Genomic DNA, 19,732 nt, shown 5'->3' on the forward strand with positions numbered 1-19,732 from the left:
ATGCCAGGGAGACTGGGCACCGCTCCAACTACCATTACCTGGGCAGGCAGGGAGCCGTGTTGGCCTTATTATGCTACTATACTGCATGATTTATGACTCTGTCTATGTGCATCTGCTACATTAATAAACATTTGGGCACACACTCATAATTTAACCTACACAGTTTTGAACACAAGCTATATCATACGGTTGGTATCATGAGCATCACTGCTGAGACATTAGTTCAGAGTACATCGTTTTGCTGATTGCCTTTTCAGGCCAGATGAGCAACTCATCATAAAGGAAAAACTATTCATTTGTTTAAAAAATGGCTGACCTTGAGTTGGTTCTATTATGGGTCGGAAAAAACCCTACAAAAGGCAGCTTTTCTCTTACTGTTTTTAAGATACAGTGTTACTTAGTTGCCAAGGTAACCAAGCATATATGCAGTCAATGGATGCAGTCAGTTTCTGAGTTTTTTTTCCAGACATGCCATGGCAGATATGTCTGAGCCAGGCGAGGAACAACTATATATTGCTCTGCTGTGAATTGGGTCATCATTTTGTCTGCTCTCACTGTTTCAATCTTTGAGAAAACGTATCAAGGGAAAAAAAACAGACAGGGGAAAAGGGATGAAATGTCAAGCAGTCCAAACCCAGGGGGACGTGGGGAATGAGACAGTCATAAAGTTACCGAAAAGGGAACGTTGACTGCTGGAGTGATACAAACACTGTGCGTGTGAATATGAGTTTCTGGCATATTTTAAGGGGGCAATGCCTATGGAGAACAATATCTGTTGATGTTATGTAAAATGTTGAGTATACCAAAAATTGTTATTTATTTTCCCTAATCAAGGAAATGATATGCAGGACTCCGCTATCTCTGACTAGTTATAGCCTAACTTGACATAATTAAACCAGCAGGATACAAGTTCAATCATTAATCGAGATTCCCTGACCACTCAGATTTGTGTCTTTTTTTAAAAGTGTGTGCGTGAAAGCGGTTCATTCATTATGGGAAACTATTCTGTATGTTTTTGTTGGCTTCCTGTTTCTGCGAATCTGTCTAGCTCTCTCTCTGTTTTTCCCCTCGGTTTCACCTCATCCCAAATAAACAACACCGCTCAGAATATTCATATGTAATTCCTCAAACACGCCGAAGACATCTGGAGGATAGAGCCGGAATGTTGACTGAATACGTCCCTGTTTGCAGTCGGGACGGCTTTTGTCTTCGTTCAGTGCAGTTCCATTTGACATGTGTACAGTAATTCCAGTCTTGTTTATGTTCCAACTTAGCTTCAGCGAGCATGTTTCTATGCACATGTTTCAGGGGAGATAGTTGTAGGCTTTGTGGTGGAAATGTATTCAAACTGGACGCAGTGAGCTCAACAGTGCATGGACTCTTTCTTTTAGTACCGAGCTTTTAGCTCGATTTCCTGCTGGTAACGCTGTTTTACCAATTCATGTGCGTTTTTCTTTTCTCTGCTCCAATTCTCCCTCTTTGTTTCTTCATTAATTATTCAAGAATGATTTAATTTGATATATGTGTGTGGTATTTTTACCATTTAGAGGACAAGCTACATTCTAGAGGAATGTATGTTACTGCACAGCATATGGCTGCAAGAAAAACACAATACCACTCAACTTATTAATAATGAATATCCTTCAATGGTCATGGACATCTTTGAGAAGAGTACAAATTAATATTTCCATATTGCCTATGTACAATACATGCTATTTTTGAAGATATTACATGTCTGAGCTCATGTCTTCAATCACAATAAGCCTTTGCTGATTTATGCTCTGACTTTTGATTGTAGAGTTCAATCCTTTTTTTCTCAAGAAGATTAATGAAATAAAATAAACTATTAAAATGACTCTTCATGACATCATTACCAATACTGTGATTTGAGCTCCTTTCAATAATTGTTTTAATATGGTTTTACAAAATATACAAAATGCGTTAAATTTGGTTTGGTACTAGTTGATATTACAAATATACAGGATTTACTTTATCTGAATATGTGTAACTGTAGTTTTCTCTGTGGCTGAAGTATTGCCTATGGGTACTGACACTTGGGTATTTAAATGCAAAATAAGTCGGAGATTTTTGATGGTAAATATTTCTGGTTACTAACCATTTTTCATGTTAGTGTTGATTTATACATTGAAATGGCCATAAATCTGATAGTTTTCCATTGACATTGAGTAAGTAAGTGTTTGAACTGTATAGCAAAGAAAAATAAGGTTAGAACATGGTGTGCTTTTCAACTCTCCCACTGAAAGCACTATTGGAAGTTGATGGGTTAGACATCTCCAATTGTACCACCATTTTGTATTGCAATCCACTCATAATGGCTTTTATTCTTTGATTGGACATAATAACATGTAGTTTATTGGCCCGGTTTTTTCAACACACTCTCACTCCCTAAGCGTCCAATAACGACGTTTGGTCAGTGTCCGTGGCGTCCAGTTGTGACGCTCCTAGGCTCCTTCAGCGTCATAAAGTGACGCAAATAGCTTTCAACTGATTGCAATGTATTTCCATCTGCGGCGGGATTTGACGCTCATGGAAGCACGGCATTCGTTTGTGTCGGCTGCCCTTAAAGGCAATGTGAGCGTCCATTCCCATTGGATAACGGAGAATTGTACACCCGGAAGTAAGTATTCCCCTTACTGTCGATTGATTTTACAGTGATATCTGCACTACTCATCGACTAAAAAACACCAGATTATCCTTGTTAATTACACAACATTGATTGGTTTAAATTGTGTGCAATGCTTTTGTATTTTTCCCCTTCGATTCGGAGAAACAAATGTGTTTTCGGAGTAAAGGATGGCAGAAGACACTACACTACCCAGAATCCCCAGCTATCGTTTGGACTACACCATGTGCTCTGTTTGACAAACCCATTTTTTTTCACCATTCATTCCAATGGCTGGCGTCTATGTCACGTGATCTTCAAATTTCTCCCTGCAGAAAAATAAAACATGGCCGAACTTCGTTTTATTCTCGGTGAAAAATGCCTATTTTAAAGTTAGTTTTGCCATTAAAATGCGTTTTGATGTCATTTGATGCGAGAAATATGAGTTGTTATTTCAGATTATGTGTGCAGTGGATGTACATGATCTTTAGTTTGCTAATTATTACGAAGATTACTTCAGGAAATCGCGACGTTTTCATTGTTACCAAGGTGGTTGCTAGGGACGCTGCTATCGATATTATTTCTGTTATGTTGTGTAACTGTTTAATGGTGTTATCTTTATTGCTACCCCCTTCCCCGTCAATGTATAGTGTTGATCCACAGCGCAAACATATTAGTTTAACAAAATCCGCATCTAAAGATACGTTATTTTCCCCTGTGCAATTCCAGTCTCACATCTCACAGCACATCGTCATTAACAAATACCGGAAACAGACCGAAAACATTTAAAAAAAAAAAAATAATACTTTATTCCGAGTGTGCTTGATTTTCTCTTTGAAAGTCATCACATAACGGCATTGTAATACACGGTTCGGCTGCATTAAATATTACATATCTGCCGTAGTTCTCTATTTATAGAGCCCTGATGAGAAGACTTCTAGACAAACATGAGGAACTGAAAACGTGACGTGGGTCATAAATATATCAGCAATTAAACAACATCTTACATTTCTTTTCACACAATACGTCTCCTTGCAGTATCAACACTAATTCGGCTGACTTTTATATTTGATCCAATTGGTAGATAGGCTGTATTTACACCATAAAGGTGCACAGCTGATATAAAGGGACACCTAGTGGTTAAAGCATGTTATTGAATTTCATTATTTTTATTATTAATAGGATCCCTATAAAGTATATTCATTACTCGTTATTCTCTACTAATAGTTCACTAAAGACTGTATATAATTACTATTTTGCACATCCCTTTCAAGATTTCAAGATTTTCTAAGGTTTATTGACATATCATATAGGCCTACACAACTATGGTGTAGTTCTGCATTGAATGAAAAACTTGGGTCGCAGGTTCCTCAATAGTGCATTACAAGACATCTATCAATATTTGTGCATACCTCCAGCAATGTTAACTATGTTGAAGCACTTATTTTAACTGATATTATACATCATGTATTATACTCTTATAAGATGTATGTAGATATTTCATCTCCGGCCTTGTCAGGTATTGAACAATCAATACATAAAGAACACAGAATTGTTAAATATAAAACACAGAATTTGTGTGATTATACTAAATGATTTACAAATAAACACCACTGCATAATGTACTGTAACACATGCTGATGTAACGCAAATGTTTCCAACCTGGGATCAATAAATTATATCTTATCTTAAGCTGATCGATGGCTACTGCCATATTTGCAAAATGTGCCTCTGAACCTTGACAAGTGCATGTTTCAGGCTTATCAATTAATGTAATGTAATGTCATGTTATCTATTAACAACAGGAGGGGTCAAAAACATAAGACCAGCTGTTAAATAAAGCTCTTCTGACCTTAGCTGGCATGTGTGTATATATATATTAATGCTGCCCATTATGGGCACAAGCAATTTTCACCCATTTATTAATTATATGTTTTACATTTGAGTGTTTCCTATCCCCTAAACCTCCAGGGATGTACACAGTTTAATACTGGCAACTTCTTATTATGGGAAATACGAAAACGTCTTTTAAAACTACAACTCCCAGTAGAGACGTGCCATAGATAGAGAGCATGTTGCGAAACAGAATAGCCAGCATGTGTAGTTCTGGGGACGGGGTGGGGGAGGGGGGAACGCGGTGGACCCGTTCAAATCCAGTTTTGGACAGTCTGACGTGGTTCCATCCCATTTCAAGTGCTGTTCGAGAATCGGCGTAACCCTCGGAGCACACTCACCAATCACAGAGCTTGAGGACTATCACGGGGTTTGTCAAACAGAGCACATGGTGTAGTCCAAACGATAGCTGGGGATTCTGGGTAGTGTAGTGTTTTCTGCCATCCTTTATTCAGAACAAATATTTGTTTCTCCGAATCGAAGGGGAAAAATACAAAAGCATTGCACACAATTTAAACCAATCAATGTTGTGTAATTAACAAGGATAATCTGGTGTTTTTTAGTCGATGAGTAGTGCAGATATCACTGTAAAATCAATCGACAGTAAGAGGAATACTTACTTCCGGGTGTACAATTCTCCGTTATCCAATGGGAATGGACGCTCACATTGCCTTTAAGGGCAGCCGACACAAACGAATGCCGTGCTTCCCTGAGCGTCAAATACCGCCGCAGATGGGAATACATTGCAATCAGTTGAACGCTATTTGCGTCCCTTTATGACGCTGAAGGAGTCTAGGAGCGTCACAACTGGACGCCACGGACACTGACCAAACGTCGTTATTGGACGCTTAGGGAGTGAGAGTGTGTTGGTTTTTTAAGCTGTATTTGAAAGTGCTTTCCCCCTTCACTCAAGACACATTTTCGCACAAATGTGTTCTTCCCAAACATCTCTCTTGTTTGACGTAAGGCACATTTTAGTTGATGCTGTTCTTTTCAAATGGTTTAAGTCAATGGAGGTATATTTACTCAGATATACTTTTTTTCGTATAAAAGATTCAGCGCTACCCAGTTTAGCTTTCTTTACAATATAAAGACATGGTAAAAGCTCACCCTTGAAATATTTATTGTTCACCAGAAGGTCTACCCGGTGACTAAATGGATGAATGGATGAACTAATTATCTTTAGAGGTTAGGATACAATACGGGCCAAATCCAAGTGGTAAATTGCTATTCTGGAGGACATTTGTTTTGAAGGCCGTCATTTAACACTGATGTCACACAGTGAACACACTCATCATATAAAGCTTAATACATAAGCAATTGACAAGCCCAGAATGTGGTTATCATGTTGTGTTATTGTAAAATGTAAGTATTATTTGTTACAATGGATTAATAAACAAGCCACGTAAAAATATAGCACACATGTTCACTTATTTCCTGGTGTATTGTATACCAGCTCTGTTGCTATGATTCAAACATGTGGAAATGAGATGTGGGGAACATCTGCAAATTCCTATCTGTTTTCTGCGCTTTGCCTGTATTAACATTTCTGCACATTTGGATACATGTAGCTTTGGGACTGTCTGTTGGAAACACAGATGCTCCATCTGACCCGCCTTAATTGAGGACAAGGCTGATTAGATGCGTTGTATGCACATACAGTAGAATGAGTGCCAATTGTCTATTTGTACCTCATCCCATTAAAGATTGAATGTGGACAAAGGTAATTGGACAACTAAGAAACTTTTCATGCCTACCGTAACTTCTGAATGTACCCCATTACAGTTATGTTTAGTCGTTTTAAAAAAATGTGCGGTTGGGAAGGAAAGAGGGTGCATTTCGTTCATATTGTAAAGCCCATTGAGGCACCTTTGTGTTTAGTGATATTGGGCAATATAAATACATTTATATTGACCTGAGTGAAGCACACTGATGTGATGTCATTATGATATTACTGTATTACTGCAAACGTGTAATGTTAGTAACAAGATCACATTTGTAAAATAACTTCTGCCCCCACTCTATTATATATTCAATTAACTTTGTTCCTATGTCCTATTGCTATGTAGTGGTATTAGAGTGACTCAACTAGCCCACTTTTATTTACCACACCCACACAAACTGTCAAGTTGCTTTAATTGCCTTCAACTATGTGACAATAGAAGGCAAAACCCTAACCCCGAGTTTTCTACTATTCATTAAAGTTAATCAATCAACAAGCCAGTTGTGAGTAATGCTCCTCCTGGGCCAGTGTGGGCAGATATTTGTCAAACAGTGTAATAGCCACAACGAAACAGCCCTTGAACCCTAAGATAGGGCCACCGGAGGCCATACAGTGGTATCTCCAAGACTCTGTTGAATTTCCCTCTTAGACAAAATAGTTGTCATCAAACCTTTTAAAGTCCTGGGAGGCACATTTGACAAAGGATAATGTGACATGTGCTGTGTCTCGCTGGTTGATGCCCCAAAGTGGGGTCAAACTAATAACCTCAACATTTGTGGATGAGGTTATAAGTTGCCTAACGTAGCCTCTGGACCATATACCCTGTCAAGATCAACATTCACTTTGAATTACGGTCTTAAAGCGTAAACAACTTAACTTAACTCTTCCGCTAGCCTGCAGGTGAGATGTGCGTTGTACAAACAACCTGTGTCATAAAACTAGTATATATTATAAAACCATGTCATAGTCTCTTGCTGCACATGATATTAAGGGTCCCCTATTATACTGTTTTTCATCAATATATAATAGGTCTCAGTTATATACAAAACATGTCTCTGAAGTGTTTGGCTCAAAATACCAAACAGGTCATGCATTGTAGCATCCCATAAACCCCTCTGTTTCAGCCCTGTTACTTTAGATGAAAATAAGGAGCCACTCCCCACGCCCCTCTGAGAGATATTTGGTTAAAAAGAACACAATGGTGCTCTAGGAGGAGATTCAGGTGATATGGTGGGGGGGGGGGGTTACCTTGGTTGGTTATTATCTAATGGTTACACAAGCCAACAAATCGTTATGACATCATAAAGTGGCCAAAATCTGATCAGCTCATTTTCAGACAGGTTTTGATATAAATGGAGGATGACTTCAGCCACTACCAATTACGTTTGAACCTTCTCAGCCTTTGTCAACCCAGCATGTGCTACCCTTTGTACTCTGCCTTTGACAAACTCCCATTGATAATTGCAACCTGACATACTGCGTAGAATAACAATTGAGTAGAGTGAAGCATGTTCTCAGTTTCACTTCATGTTCTCTTCTTCTTTGCCTCTGTCCATGTTGAGATCAACAGCACATTGAGCTTTCTTCTCCAACTTTTTGGCTTCTTTAAAAATAATTTCTGATGTAGATGTCAGCATGAAGAGGAATAGCCATTTCACAACAATGGAAGACAAGGGACATGGGATTTTATTACATGTATTTTCATTAGAAAGGGAACCAATTTACGAGGAACTAACCAATGGTAACATTGGATTCCAGCCTTTTTTTTCATCTCACATGGGAATGTATAGCATTCCTCCTTTTGTGATAAAGACAGCCATACTTTTTAGTTTGGACTCAGCATTTAATTATGTGATATTATCTCACAAATGTAACTGATCGCTTTCAATTACATTAGTTTTGTTTGAAAATGGAAACAGGCTGAAGGCTCTGTAACTACAGTATATGAAATGATAGTAGTAAGAGTAAATAGGGAAAAAGCTTTCATTGTCCCTTGAGATAGAGATGGAGACTGACCATTGACCTCTGAGCAGCTACTGTAGGCTGGTCTCTGTAGCCTTATTAATCAGTACTCCGTTTGTCCGAATTATGCGATTCCTACTGTATCACTCAGCAGAACTAGCTGTACATAATTGGATGAAATATACATTGTTTTTCTTTTATGTTAAACCATTCAAAATGAATTTTGCTGAAATGTCTTTTATGTGCTATAGTTATCCTCTTCTTCCCTTTTACGTTACTTTTCCGAATTGTATCTCCTTGAATTTATTCTTCTGATCTTGTTATTGTTTCCATAGCCCCAAACTCTCAATTCATTCCTACTCTATTTTATTTTTCCTTTTTTTTACTGCACAATATTATATGTGTTGCTCTTTCCTGCCAGCTGCAGATGAAAAGTAGGTTATGCTTAGTGCTTGCCCTGTCTTACATGTTATGAATCATTTGACATTCTGTCATCCTGCCCCAGGATTACACTGTCTGAGGAGAGACCAAACACTGCACCCTTGCTCCATATTATTACCCAACACTGGCAAAACTCATCATGTAGGCCACACATCCACATCTCAAGGTTTAGTTTATTTACTGCTTAAATGACACTGAAATGCAACTATGGTGGGTCTGGGTGCTGAAGCTAAAGAGGCTTTTTATTTAATTGGTTTTGTTGATCCTTAGGATGGAAATACTAAATTGGAAATGCTATAGGCCAGGGGTGCCCACACTTTTTGGGCTGGTGAGCTACTTTTGAAATGACCAGCTCACCGAGGTCTACCAACCAAAAATAAAATCCCAAATTGCAAGGGTTGCTGAATAACACCTTTTATTTATACATGGGATAATAGGGCTGCAACAAACGACTAATTTGATAATCGATTAATCTATCGATTAATGAAACGACTAATCGACTATTCAGACTATTACTGTATGCCTTGCACAATTTCTCAAACCCTCTTGTTTAGCCATCAACTTTTAGATTTAGCTTGAGGTTGTTTTAGGCATGTGGAAACTAACAATGAAGACAATAAAGATGAATACTTGATTCAAAAATACATATATTATTAAATTAACAAATTGTGAACAAAACTAACATTGCTTTTTATTTAAATTAAATAAATAATATTTCACATCAAAAGAAACAATGTTTTAACAAATCGTATTAAATAATCTGATGACAGAACTGTGAACAGAATAGCTGAAATTTTAACAAACTAAATAACTCAGTTTCCTCTAATCATTAACCCATGTTTGTATCATTGAGTTAACTCCGTGTGTTGCTGCTAGCATACATAACACCTGACGTGGAAACGTTACTCGTGGATGGAGCTACAGAGCTACTAGAAAGACAGTCGAACCCGGTGCATTCCTCCGTCTGAATGTGGAGCACTTTTGATAAATGTTTGACACATTGCTCGTGTTACCGCCCTCACATGCTGAACTCTCTTGGCAAGGAGCATTGTCCGCCTCAAGACGGGTAACATTTAACCACACCTCTCCGCCATCTCCTCCGTGTGTTGCTGCTTGTAGCAGCCGCGTGTGTGTAAACTGCCCCGCCCCCTCGCGCACAGACGGGGGAGAGAGATCTTGTCTCGATTGGAAAGATCGAAAATACACCGACATTTGTTTGTCTTTTTGCATGTTAGAAACGAGTTGGCGACACTAAGATTGCGAGATAATATTTGTGTAGCAATAATATATGACCTTTCTCTTTCTCAACTCGCTACTCGGAGGGAAGTCGCTGTCATATGCCTTGTGAACACTCCGATAATGCCTCTCCACGTTACCTTTCTTTGGCAGAGCGACGCTTGCTTTACAAATAAGGCAAATAACCTTTGAATGTGACATCACAAACAAATATTCTTCCTCCCATTCTGGGTGGAAGTGGTTTGTCTTTAGCTTCTTGCTCGGTCCCGCACTCATGTTGTTGTTTGTCTCTTGTTTGTCTCTTTAACTTAATTTGAGTTTTCCCGGCACTTGACTGATTTTGTATCGCTTTGCATTCTGGGTTAACAGACTGGAAAGCGATAGGTCGCTTTTTCTGTCAATCAAGTAAACTCCTGAATTAAGTGGCAGGGAGGCCAAGGGAGGAGGGATCAAAACCTGTTTTGTCTATTTTAACGGAACAGGATTTTTTTTTTATGAATGACTCGCGATCTACCAGCATTGCCCCCGCGGTCGAGGTCGCCCGCGGTCGACGTACTGGGCACCTCTGCTATAGGCTCTGTGCACAAGATGGCGTCTATCAACTTCCGGCGGCCGAGTACTTCCGGTTTGAGTACAGAGTTTTGACAGCTTGACAGTTTGTTATGACACACCGAGAGCAAGAATTAGCGGATTTCGGGGTAAAGAAAAGCGATTGGCCTTCCAGCGTGTAAGAAAGTCGGCACTACATTGCTTTGTGCCCCTTTGTACAAATTCGTCCCGTTATCAGAATCAGAATATCTTTATTAGTCCCACAGAGGGGACATGTGCAGCGTTACAGCAGGAAAGAGCCACAGACAGCTTAGTGTTGAATATCTTACATGCATTAAAAAGTACTAAGTTATAATATAAACAATATGCTAAAAAAGTACTAAGTTATAATATAATAAACAATATGCTAAAAAAAAAAAAGATTAAAAGTTACATAATTTTCAAAAATACAAATCAAATCCTGTAGCAGTTCTTAGGATTTAGCAGCCCGGTATATATTACAGTTATTAAAGATGGCATATGTATATAAAGTATATATTGCACATAAAGCACATAGTTTGACGGTATTTAACAGCAGCAAGATACACAATGTTATAATCGGGAGATAAGTTTCCATTCATTTCGGCAAGCCTGGGCAACAACGATTAAAAGATTTCTTGCTCCCAAACCAATTGTGTATTTCATTACAATAAGCAGTTATACCATACTATGTTTCAGTACTAATGAATTATATCCTCAAAACAAACGCACACATAAATAACAAAGGAAAATATATAATTTAATAAATCCACAATATGATAACATTTTACAGATTCATTTAATAAACTTTTACAAAACATAGGTTGATGTTATATTGGGGGGAAAAATACATATTTAAACATTTCAATTAGTCTCTGCATATTTAAGTAATGCTAGTTAATATAACAGATGAACAGATGTACAATATCCAGAAAGTAGATGCAAAAAATATATATAATGTGTGCATTTCCAACATATCCTCTGAAAGAGTGTTAGTCGTTGAGTTGAGTAGTGAGCCATTCGTTCTTTTTTCGTGGTGCGATGTCTGCTGAGAAGTCCTTGTATGCCTCGCTGACTTTGAGGACATCTGGGTCTGGCAGCTCCCCCCGCACGGCCTTGTAACGTGTACTCCTTTGAACATGTTTATATGATAATTAGGACTTTAAGAACAACTTTACACTCAGACAACAATCACAAAGTTGTAGCAGGCTACATACAATTACTTAGGACAATATATATGACCTTACACCGTCAGCAACTGTAAACTGCTTTGGCTTAGTGGAAGTGAACACCATGTCACTCACTCTGCCTGGTTTCACACCCTATTAATTACACAAAAGAATTGTCAAATTAATTGAAAAGGTTGTTGATGCAACATACTAAATCAGCTCTTGGCACAAAGGAAATACTCATTAAACCGTGGTTGTGAACACATACTGTACTTACCATGGTTCTTGGCTTGTGCCATCGCTGCTCTGTTTCAGTGCAGCTGAGGACAGGGGGTACAGCAGCCAGGTTGAGTGTGGAGTAGTGTGCGGTCTGGAACAGCAGTGCAACATTGTGGTTGCAGAGTGCTGTTCCAGCTACACAGGAACACTTTGCCACTGCAATCTCCACAGGTGAACACTTCTTAAAACAAAATGTCAGTCATTTTACATTTAGGACACTGCTTCAATACAACACAGACAAATGAGAAAGCTGAGAGCAGACTGATCAGGCAAGTAATAGGTGTGGGAAAAGGCTAAACCATGTCAGGTTGTCAGTCACATCACATACACAGAAGTGCTGCTGTTCGGAATACTGTAATTTAAAGACAGTCAAACAGCTACGCTTGTGTAGCCTGTCTCAGCTCTCTCAATTTATTATCTTATATTATAACTACATAAAATAGTGTTAGTAGAACGTTGATAGATGTAGGGTACAAAACCAGCACTTACCTAACACTGGCCCATACAACTAACTGGACCCTACATGGATTATACTAACCATTCAGTAAAGAGCAGCAGCCGTCACAACCAGTTTCTGGGGTTTCCATGAAAGCAGAGACGGTTTTCAACCTCTCATTAAGAATATTTGATGAAAGCTAAGTTTGGGTTTAGCTAATGTATTTATCTTTTTACACGAGAGGGTTACAAAACGAAAATAAATCTGTACCCCTTTCATGCTACGCACACATAGCTAGCTACCAGTTGATGTGAGCTAATGTATTGTCACTATGTAATCTGTTGCAACACGTCAGCTAGCTGGGCTTATTTGAATCCTAAATCACAGGTTACCTACTCTTGCCACATCAAAACCCCAGAACATGAACCTACTGTAATTGAGGCTTTGAACCGATTAACACTTTTTATTTTCCTCCCTACTCTGAGATCGTGAGGCTTTTCATGCTTTCTCATGGACCTGTAACAGCTAGCCCTGATGCTCACTCTCCCTGAAGGTAGATCTTTGTTTGAAACTGTGGGGAATTGGATATCATTCATGTTATCCAAAAAAACGTAATAGTACATCATTAAAACGCTTTACACTGTATCAAGACTGTCAATTTGTCAAAGTTAGCCAGTAACTACAGCTTTGTTTGTCACTTACCTTCATAATTGTCGACGTAGCTGGATATGTAGCTACATCTTGAACCCCTTTTGTCTTTTGCTCCTCGGGGCTGAGCCTGCCACTTGTACCAGCCAATGTACATCACTGATGTTAACCTTCGGTAGGTCTTGGAGACATCGAGTGTAAAATAGTGCCTATATAATATCTATACGCTATCTATACGCTATCTATCGCTCTTCCCTCTACCGCTCTACTGTAGACCGGAAGTTTACAACCGCACACCCAGCCGCCGGAAGTTGATAGACGCCATCTTGTGCAACTAGCCCATTAGGTAAATATTCCCTTGTGAAATGAGGGGATATGATAAAAACACTATTTGCAGTCAATTGCAAGGCACATGTTGTTGTTCTGCTTCATAAATTGGAGTCTCTATTCACTGATGCATGGGTATTACTATCTCTCTGAATTGAACAGAACAAGATAAGTCAACATTAAAATAAATGCCTTTATTACCACAGTATTCACAATATTTTCAGAGAAGCCTGGGGGATAATACATAATGTGTTTCAAGTTAAGTCCTACAGTGCTCTATATAAAACCCTATCAGTTATAATCATATGTACAAAGGCAATTTTGCCTCTAGGTAAGATAGTAATCTGAATGAAAAAGAGATACTAGGACCTACTGTAACAAATCCTATTATTAGTCATAAAAAGGTATACCACTACCATCTTCCTTTTATTCTCATATCTTGTCTCCCTAAGTAATGTTTCTAGATGTTACTTGAGTAATGTTTTACACTGTTTGCAGGGTCACCATACTATGCTTCCAAAAATAAACTCATTAGCCCTTTGCTTCCATGTTATTATCTGAGCTGTTGCTTATTTCCAGAACCCACTGTACTGTAAATGGCAACTGCATTCATCATCACAGCTGAACAGCCAAACATTACAAACTCTTGCTGCATGTTGTTGTTAAAGCTATATGCACTATGTTTGAAAACATTTCAGCGCTCACAAAGCAGAGTGTTGATTTCTATGGATATAGTTATAACATGCAGCGTGGTTTTCCATTTTAACACCGTAATGTCACAAACTGTGGCGAACAGCACATTTGAATATGTGCATAATATCCACAGGTACAGTAATTTCCCCACTGAAGAGATCATGTAAAAATAATCTAACAATAAAAGTTTTGTGGGGAAGCATCATTTGACATTTTTCTTCTCCAAGGGAAACTACAGTATCCTGTCTACAACCTTATCTACCTGGTTTTCTTATCTTAGGCCCTAGCCACACGGGAACAAAAACAAACCGAATTTGATATAAAAGTCTTCCATCCACACTCAATAGGCACCAGAAACGTGTCCTTCCACACGAGACCACTCGACCCGTTGGAGACGATGTAGTACATATGCCGGGCCTGTAAGTGGCGCTGTACTTCCGCCACAAAATACACCAAAAGCAGCGAAGAAGACCTCCCGAACATGGTTGCCCTTCTGTTTATTCTCCACGGTGGATTTAGCAGCAGAGGTGGGGAGAGACAGGGCTCTGGCTGTTTCTCTTGTTCTCCCTCCCCGAGGCAAGTGTGTAAATCTCCCCGGTAGTCCACCAGCAGATGAAAAACACCCACCTCTCCGCCTCTTCCAAGGGACGAGGGAACCGTGCGGCAGAGTTTCCGTTAGAATAATTTTTTCGCCGGTCAAAGGTCTTCTTTGTTATTTATTGAGCTTTAAAACAAATGGATAACGACTCTATATAATAATATAAGAATAATAAACGGAGTCTCTCTTTTCCTCCCCCTCTTCTGACAGCCCGTCAGTATCCGTCTCATACAGCTGGCTGATCCAGTAATGAGTGACCCGACAGTAAAATGAACATATTTATAACTAATGTAGGTAGTTTGAGAGATAATTAAAATAGCTAAGTGTGATGATCTAACTTGAGTGTGTGTTTTGCTCCGCTCACCGCTCCATCACAGCGGGCGGAGCTGCAGGTGATCATGCAGAGCTGCGTGTCTCTCCATCAGCAGCAGATGATCTCTGATCTCTCTCTCCTGTCCGATTAGACTTCACTCACGTTTATGTCCATATCGAACAGATCTAGATAGTTCTAGCTAATGATATGACTGCCTGCATGCGTGTCAAAGGCAATAAGCAACATTTTGACCGGATAATTTTAGATTTGCCGGCTAACGGAAACTTTACCGTGCGGGGGGGTCTGCTAGAGGCACCTGCTGGGTGCACTGTCCTGCGAAATACCGGGACCTGGCTCGAAACACTCGGAAAACTGTTGTTGTTGTTGTTGTTGTTGGTGAAACACATCAGCAATGACCAGTGTTGGGTGTAACGCGTTACAAAAGTAACGGAGTTACAGTAATATATTACTTTTTGCTGTAACGAAGTAATTTAACGCATTACTAATGAAATGTGGGTAATATATTACCCGTTACAATGCTCAGTAACACAGTTACAACACATTTTAACCAGAAATTAAATGGTGTTTTGTTTTTTAAGAATGTACTAACATAGCGAGACATTCCGACACCAGAGACAAATTGTGCAGGTAGATTAGTAAACCTGGTGTTTACCCTTCAGGCTTCGCGTCGGGATCTTCGGGGGTGCATAGGCATGCATTGCATTGCACCCCCAGTTGAATGTTAGGCACCCTCTATTCAAAAAAGAGAACGGAGCGAAAAATACAAAGAAAAAATTGTGTCAGGTGCGCGTGACCTGCTCCGCTGCGCGTGCATCATTTCCAAAGTGCTTCCACAGCAGTGACACACATCTGTGGATAATCATTTATACGAAAATGGTTAAAGCAACCATCACTAAACTCCAGCAAAACTGGATCTACTGCAGACAGTAGCAACAGGTCAGATGGGGACATCATGTTACCCTCCGTTGTGGACACTAGCTTGCTCCCGCCTGACTCGCCGCCCTCGCCCCCGGAGCAGCAGTCTTCGTCGCCCGAAACTACGCCGCCCCTCTGCGGCCCGCAGGTGCCAGGATACCACAGCAAAACAGAGCCTGCCCAGGTATATCTAAACAAGTACCCGCCAGTACAGTGGGGTAAGACGGTCATTTTGCAGCTCGTGGAATAAAAATAGATAATGGCTAGAATATTCATGTGAAAATAGTGCCATATTCTGCCATGCCTGTAGAAATGTTGGGTCAAAAATAATACATACAATAGCACAGATGCCTGCACCACGAATGGCTACAAAAATATCTCATATCCCAAGCTTATCAACGCTAATGTTGCAGCCAGCTGAAATGTTCTCCAGGTCACAAAGTCAACCTCACGTGATCCAGTTTTCAAGCACAGTAAATATTCTCTTCCCAGAGTATATGATGGGACCAAGGTGATGATGTAGTAGATGGTTTTAATAATACTTTTGCCTTTCAATGTTTGCCATTTCAAACCATGAGCTGGTTCAAATCATATTTGCCTTGATTTACATGTTCTCATTTATTTTATCAGTAGCTTTGAAGCTTTTGTATAGCCTTGCCATAGTCCACTTTGGACTATATGAAATATTTCAGGATTGCACTTTTAACACACTTGAAATGTTCTCACTTGCTTGGTTTCAAAACATAACAAATGCCATAATCTGTTCATTGGGGACCATAACATCAACTCTATTTTTCATTGCTGTTGCCGGCCACTATTGCTCATGTAAACCTACTACTGCTGCGCCCCCTGTAATCTCAGAGGCACCCTGAGTCATTTTGTTCTGGAACCGGGCCTGTACATGGCTATATACTAAACACACTACAGAGCCCATTCCGTGTCCTGTTAGTGTTTACTTCCTGTCTGCCTTCTTCTGGGGATTTATCTGACGTCCAGCGCTCCGTCTTTTAACCTCTTTTCCTTTCTCTTTCTTGATCCTCCTTAGCGACCTTCATTGTAGTCCTTGACAGTGGTCTGTACTACTGGATTAACAACGTGTCATATGTTAAGAATTTACAATCAGAATCGAGTATTCAACTAAGCCGTGTAATAAAAGTTGTTAGAAGCCTTAAGGGCCTACACAGTTGTTATGCTATACCACATTGCCCTTCACTGGATGTATAATGAGCTGCACTAAACTACATTTCAGCATTTAAAATACCTAGCCATTCTTTTGCGGTTATTTTGGTGAAAGTAACTAAAAAAGTAACTAAAGTAGTGTAACTCATTACATTTCAGAGACAGTAATATTGTAATGTAACGTATTACTTTAAAAAGACAGTAATAAGTAATATGTAATATATTACATTTTGGAAGTAACTTGCCCAACTCTGGCAATGACACAGGTGACACGGGGGTGAGCAGGAGAGGTGGGGAGAGGCGGAGCTATTGTGTAATCGTTATCAGAAAATGATCGTATAGGGCGTAGACACGGAGCCGTTTGGCCCCCCAGAGCGTTGCGTCCCCAGATCTACCCACCTTGGGACCCGTTATCGTTATCTGCATTTCCCTTTTTTTTTAAGCAAAGTTCTCACATTGTTCCCATGTGCATGTCTGTTTTTTTCATGTGCTGTAGACCCGCCAAACATTTTAAACACTACCATTTATGAAGAAAGAAGCGCATTGTCCTACTTTTTTGATACACTATTCTTACCTAATAAGCATAAACCATATCTGTAGTTTACTGGCAGGCTTCTGGCATATTTGTATATGGTCAACTCATAATGCTGCTGTTGATCTATTATCAGGAATAACTGCCCACAGGCAAATGCTACTGCTTTGTACTCCTGCAATTTTGTGGCCGAACGGATTTAAATCAAAGCCAATGATGAAATATAAATTATATTTTGTTACAGTTTCTTTGTTTGGTCCCATTGGTCATTCTTTGACCCACATGGGCATTTATTACTGTCCTGACCTTTCCATGTATTTTATGTCTTACAGAACAAGATCATCCTGGACCCCCTGACATTCAGTGAGGCTCGTTTCCGGCCCTCTCTGGAGGAGCGCTTGGAGAGCATCATCAGTGGTGCCGCACTAATGGCTGACTCCTCGTGCACACGTGATGATCGGCGTGAACGGATCGTGGCAGAGTGCAACGCTGTTCGGCAGGCCCTGCAAGACTTGTTGAGCGAGTACATGAACAATGTAAGTTTCTTCTCGGATTATTTCGATACCTATTAGCTGAAACTGCACACATGATCATTTGTGCAACTCATTTGACTACACACATCATTGAATAGTACTTGCCTGCTAGGGATCTGCTTTAACATTTCCTATTTTATCCTGTTCCTTCTCTCTGTAAACACAGTCACCTATCAGATGTTCTTAAAGCCTTCTTAAAGATTTAATTTCAAGGAATATAATTTATCTCATGTTGCTTTCACCTGCCATCAAACATCACATTTTACCCCCAAAGTAAAAGCCTTATAATAAGGCTAGCTCAGCCTTACTAAACAAAAATGACTTCCTTTGTTTGACATGTGGGTTCTGTTTTTATTGTTGAAATCCAAGTTACACTATTTAAAAACACATGTGTCTACTTATTATAACACCAGTGTCACTAAAGGAAGATGTAATATTGGTAACTGGATCAATGTGAGTCAGAATGGAATATGCACCATTCTACTTGGCAGCCCAGCTTGGGAGGACTACATACAATATGTGTTACTGTATGTCTTGCGTTTGTATGTTTTGCTATAGTGTTATTTATTGGAGATGCCAGTCTAGACTTTTCCTATTTGTTTGGTGAGCCATTTTCCTCATGCACCACTGATTGGCACAGCTGTTTAAAGGTTATGAGACTTGCCAAGACAATGATTAATCTTCACACACATCCAATTTATATTTTACTTCAACTGACCCCTTTGTGCATAGTGAGCTGTGTCTACATACATGCTCTTGGATCCACTGCCTTTGACCTTGCACACATTACTTAGTTATTTTGGACTTTGCAAATGTGCCGTTAAACCAGAGCTCTTTAATTTCTGAAACATTCAATGTCAAATCTATTAAATGCTTGCTCTCTTTTTATGATCTTAAAACCAAGGGGCTTTACTTGTAGTATAATATATGCTGACACACACACACACACACACACACACACACACACACACACACACACACACACACACACACACACACACACACACACACACACACACACACACACACACACACACACACACACACGATGATTTATAATGGTTATACAACATAACCTTAGTTTCAGATATACATGCAAATCATGGACTTTTTTTTCAATGACTGGACACAATAATGGTACATAAGGATACTTTAGCCACATATAAGTATTAATGGAATACAAACGTATACACCAATTATTTCCTTTGTACTGTAAGGTTCTCAGGAGGATGCTAATGTAAAGTTAACATTCAGATACAATCAACATGTCAACCTTTCAAGTGCCCTTAACAAAGCCAAAAGGCAGTGCCTATATATTCCACAGTGGGGCACTTAATAGGCTAGCCGGAATTCTTAGATAACCCCCTTATGGACCTAAATTGTTCGTGAGTTATTGCTGTATTAAAAATGACTGTAATGTACCCATGTATAGTACTAAACTGAGACTCACAGTCTACACTGGTCACTGTAGCCTGAGGTACTATAGCCATCAATGGAGGAATACTCTTGTTAATACCCTCAATATGCTGCTTATGGTAAATGAAGGATTACCAGTGCTATAACATGTTCTGTTAAACACCTTATACCGTGTCCTTTATTTCAACTCTTTAGTTAAAATATTGTAAACATTATTATGACTGAAAT

The 19,732-nt window shown here is 39.4% G+C and overlaps 1 protein-coding gene across 1 annotated transcript in view; it reads left to right on the forward strand.

Annotated features, from left to right (window-relative positions):
- Nucleotides 1-19,732, forward strand: part of ctnna2 (catenin (cadherin-associated protein), alpha 2) — a 339,515-nt gene that overhangs the window by 93,580 nt on the left and 226,203 nt on the right. The window contains exon 7 of the mRNA XM_034211748.1: nucleotides 17,888-18,091. Coding sequence (XP_034067639.1) covers nucleotides 17,888-18,091 — 204 coding nt within the window. The remainder of the gene's footprint in view (nucleotides 1-17,887; nucleotides 18,092-19,732) is intronic.

Source organism: Gymnodraco acuticeps, unplaced genomic scaffold, assembly GCF_902827175.1.
Source record: "Gymnodraco acuticeps unplaced genomic scaffold, fGymAcu1.1, whole genome shotgun sequence".
Classification (NCBI taxonomy): domain Eukaryota; kingdom Metazoa; phylum Chordata; class Actinopteri; order Perciformes; family Bathydraconidae; genus Gymnodraco; species Gymnodraco acuticeps.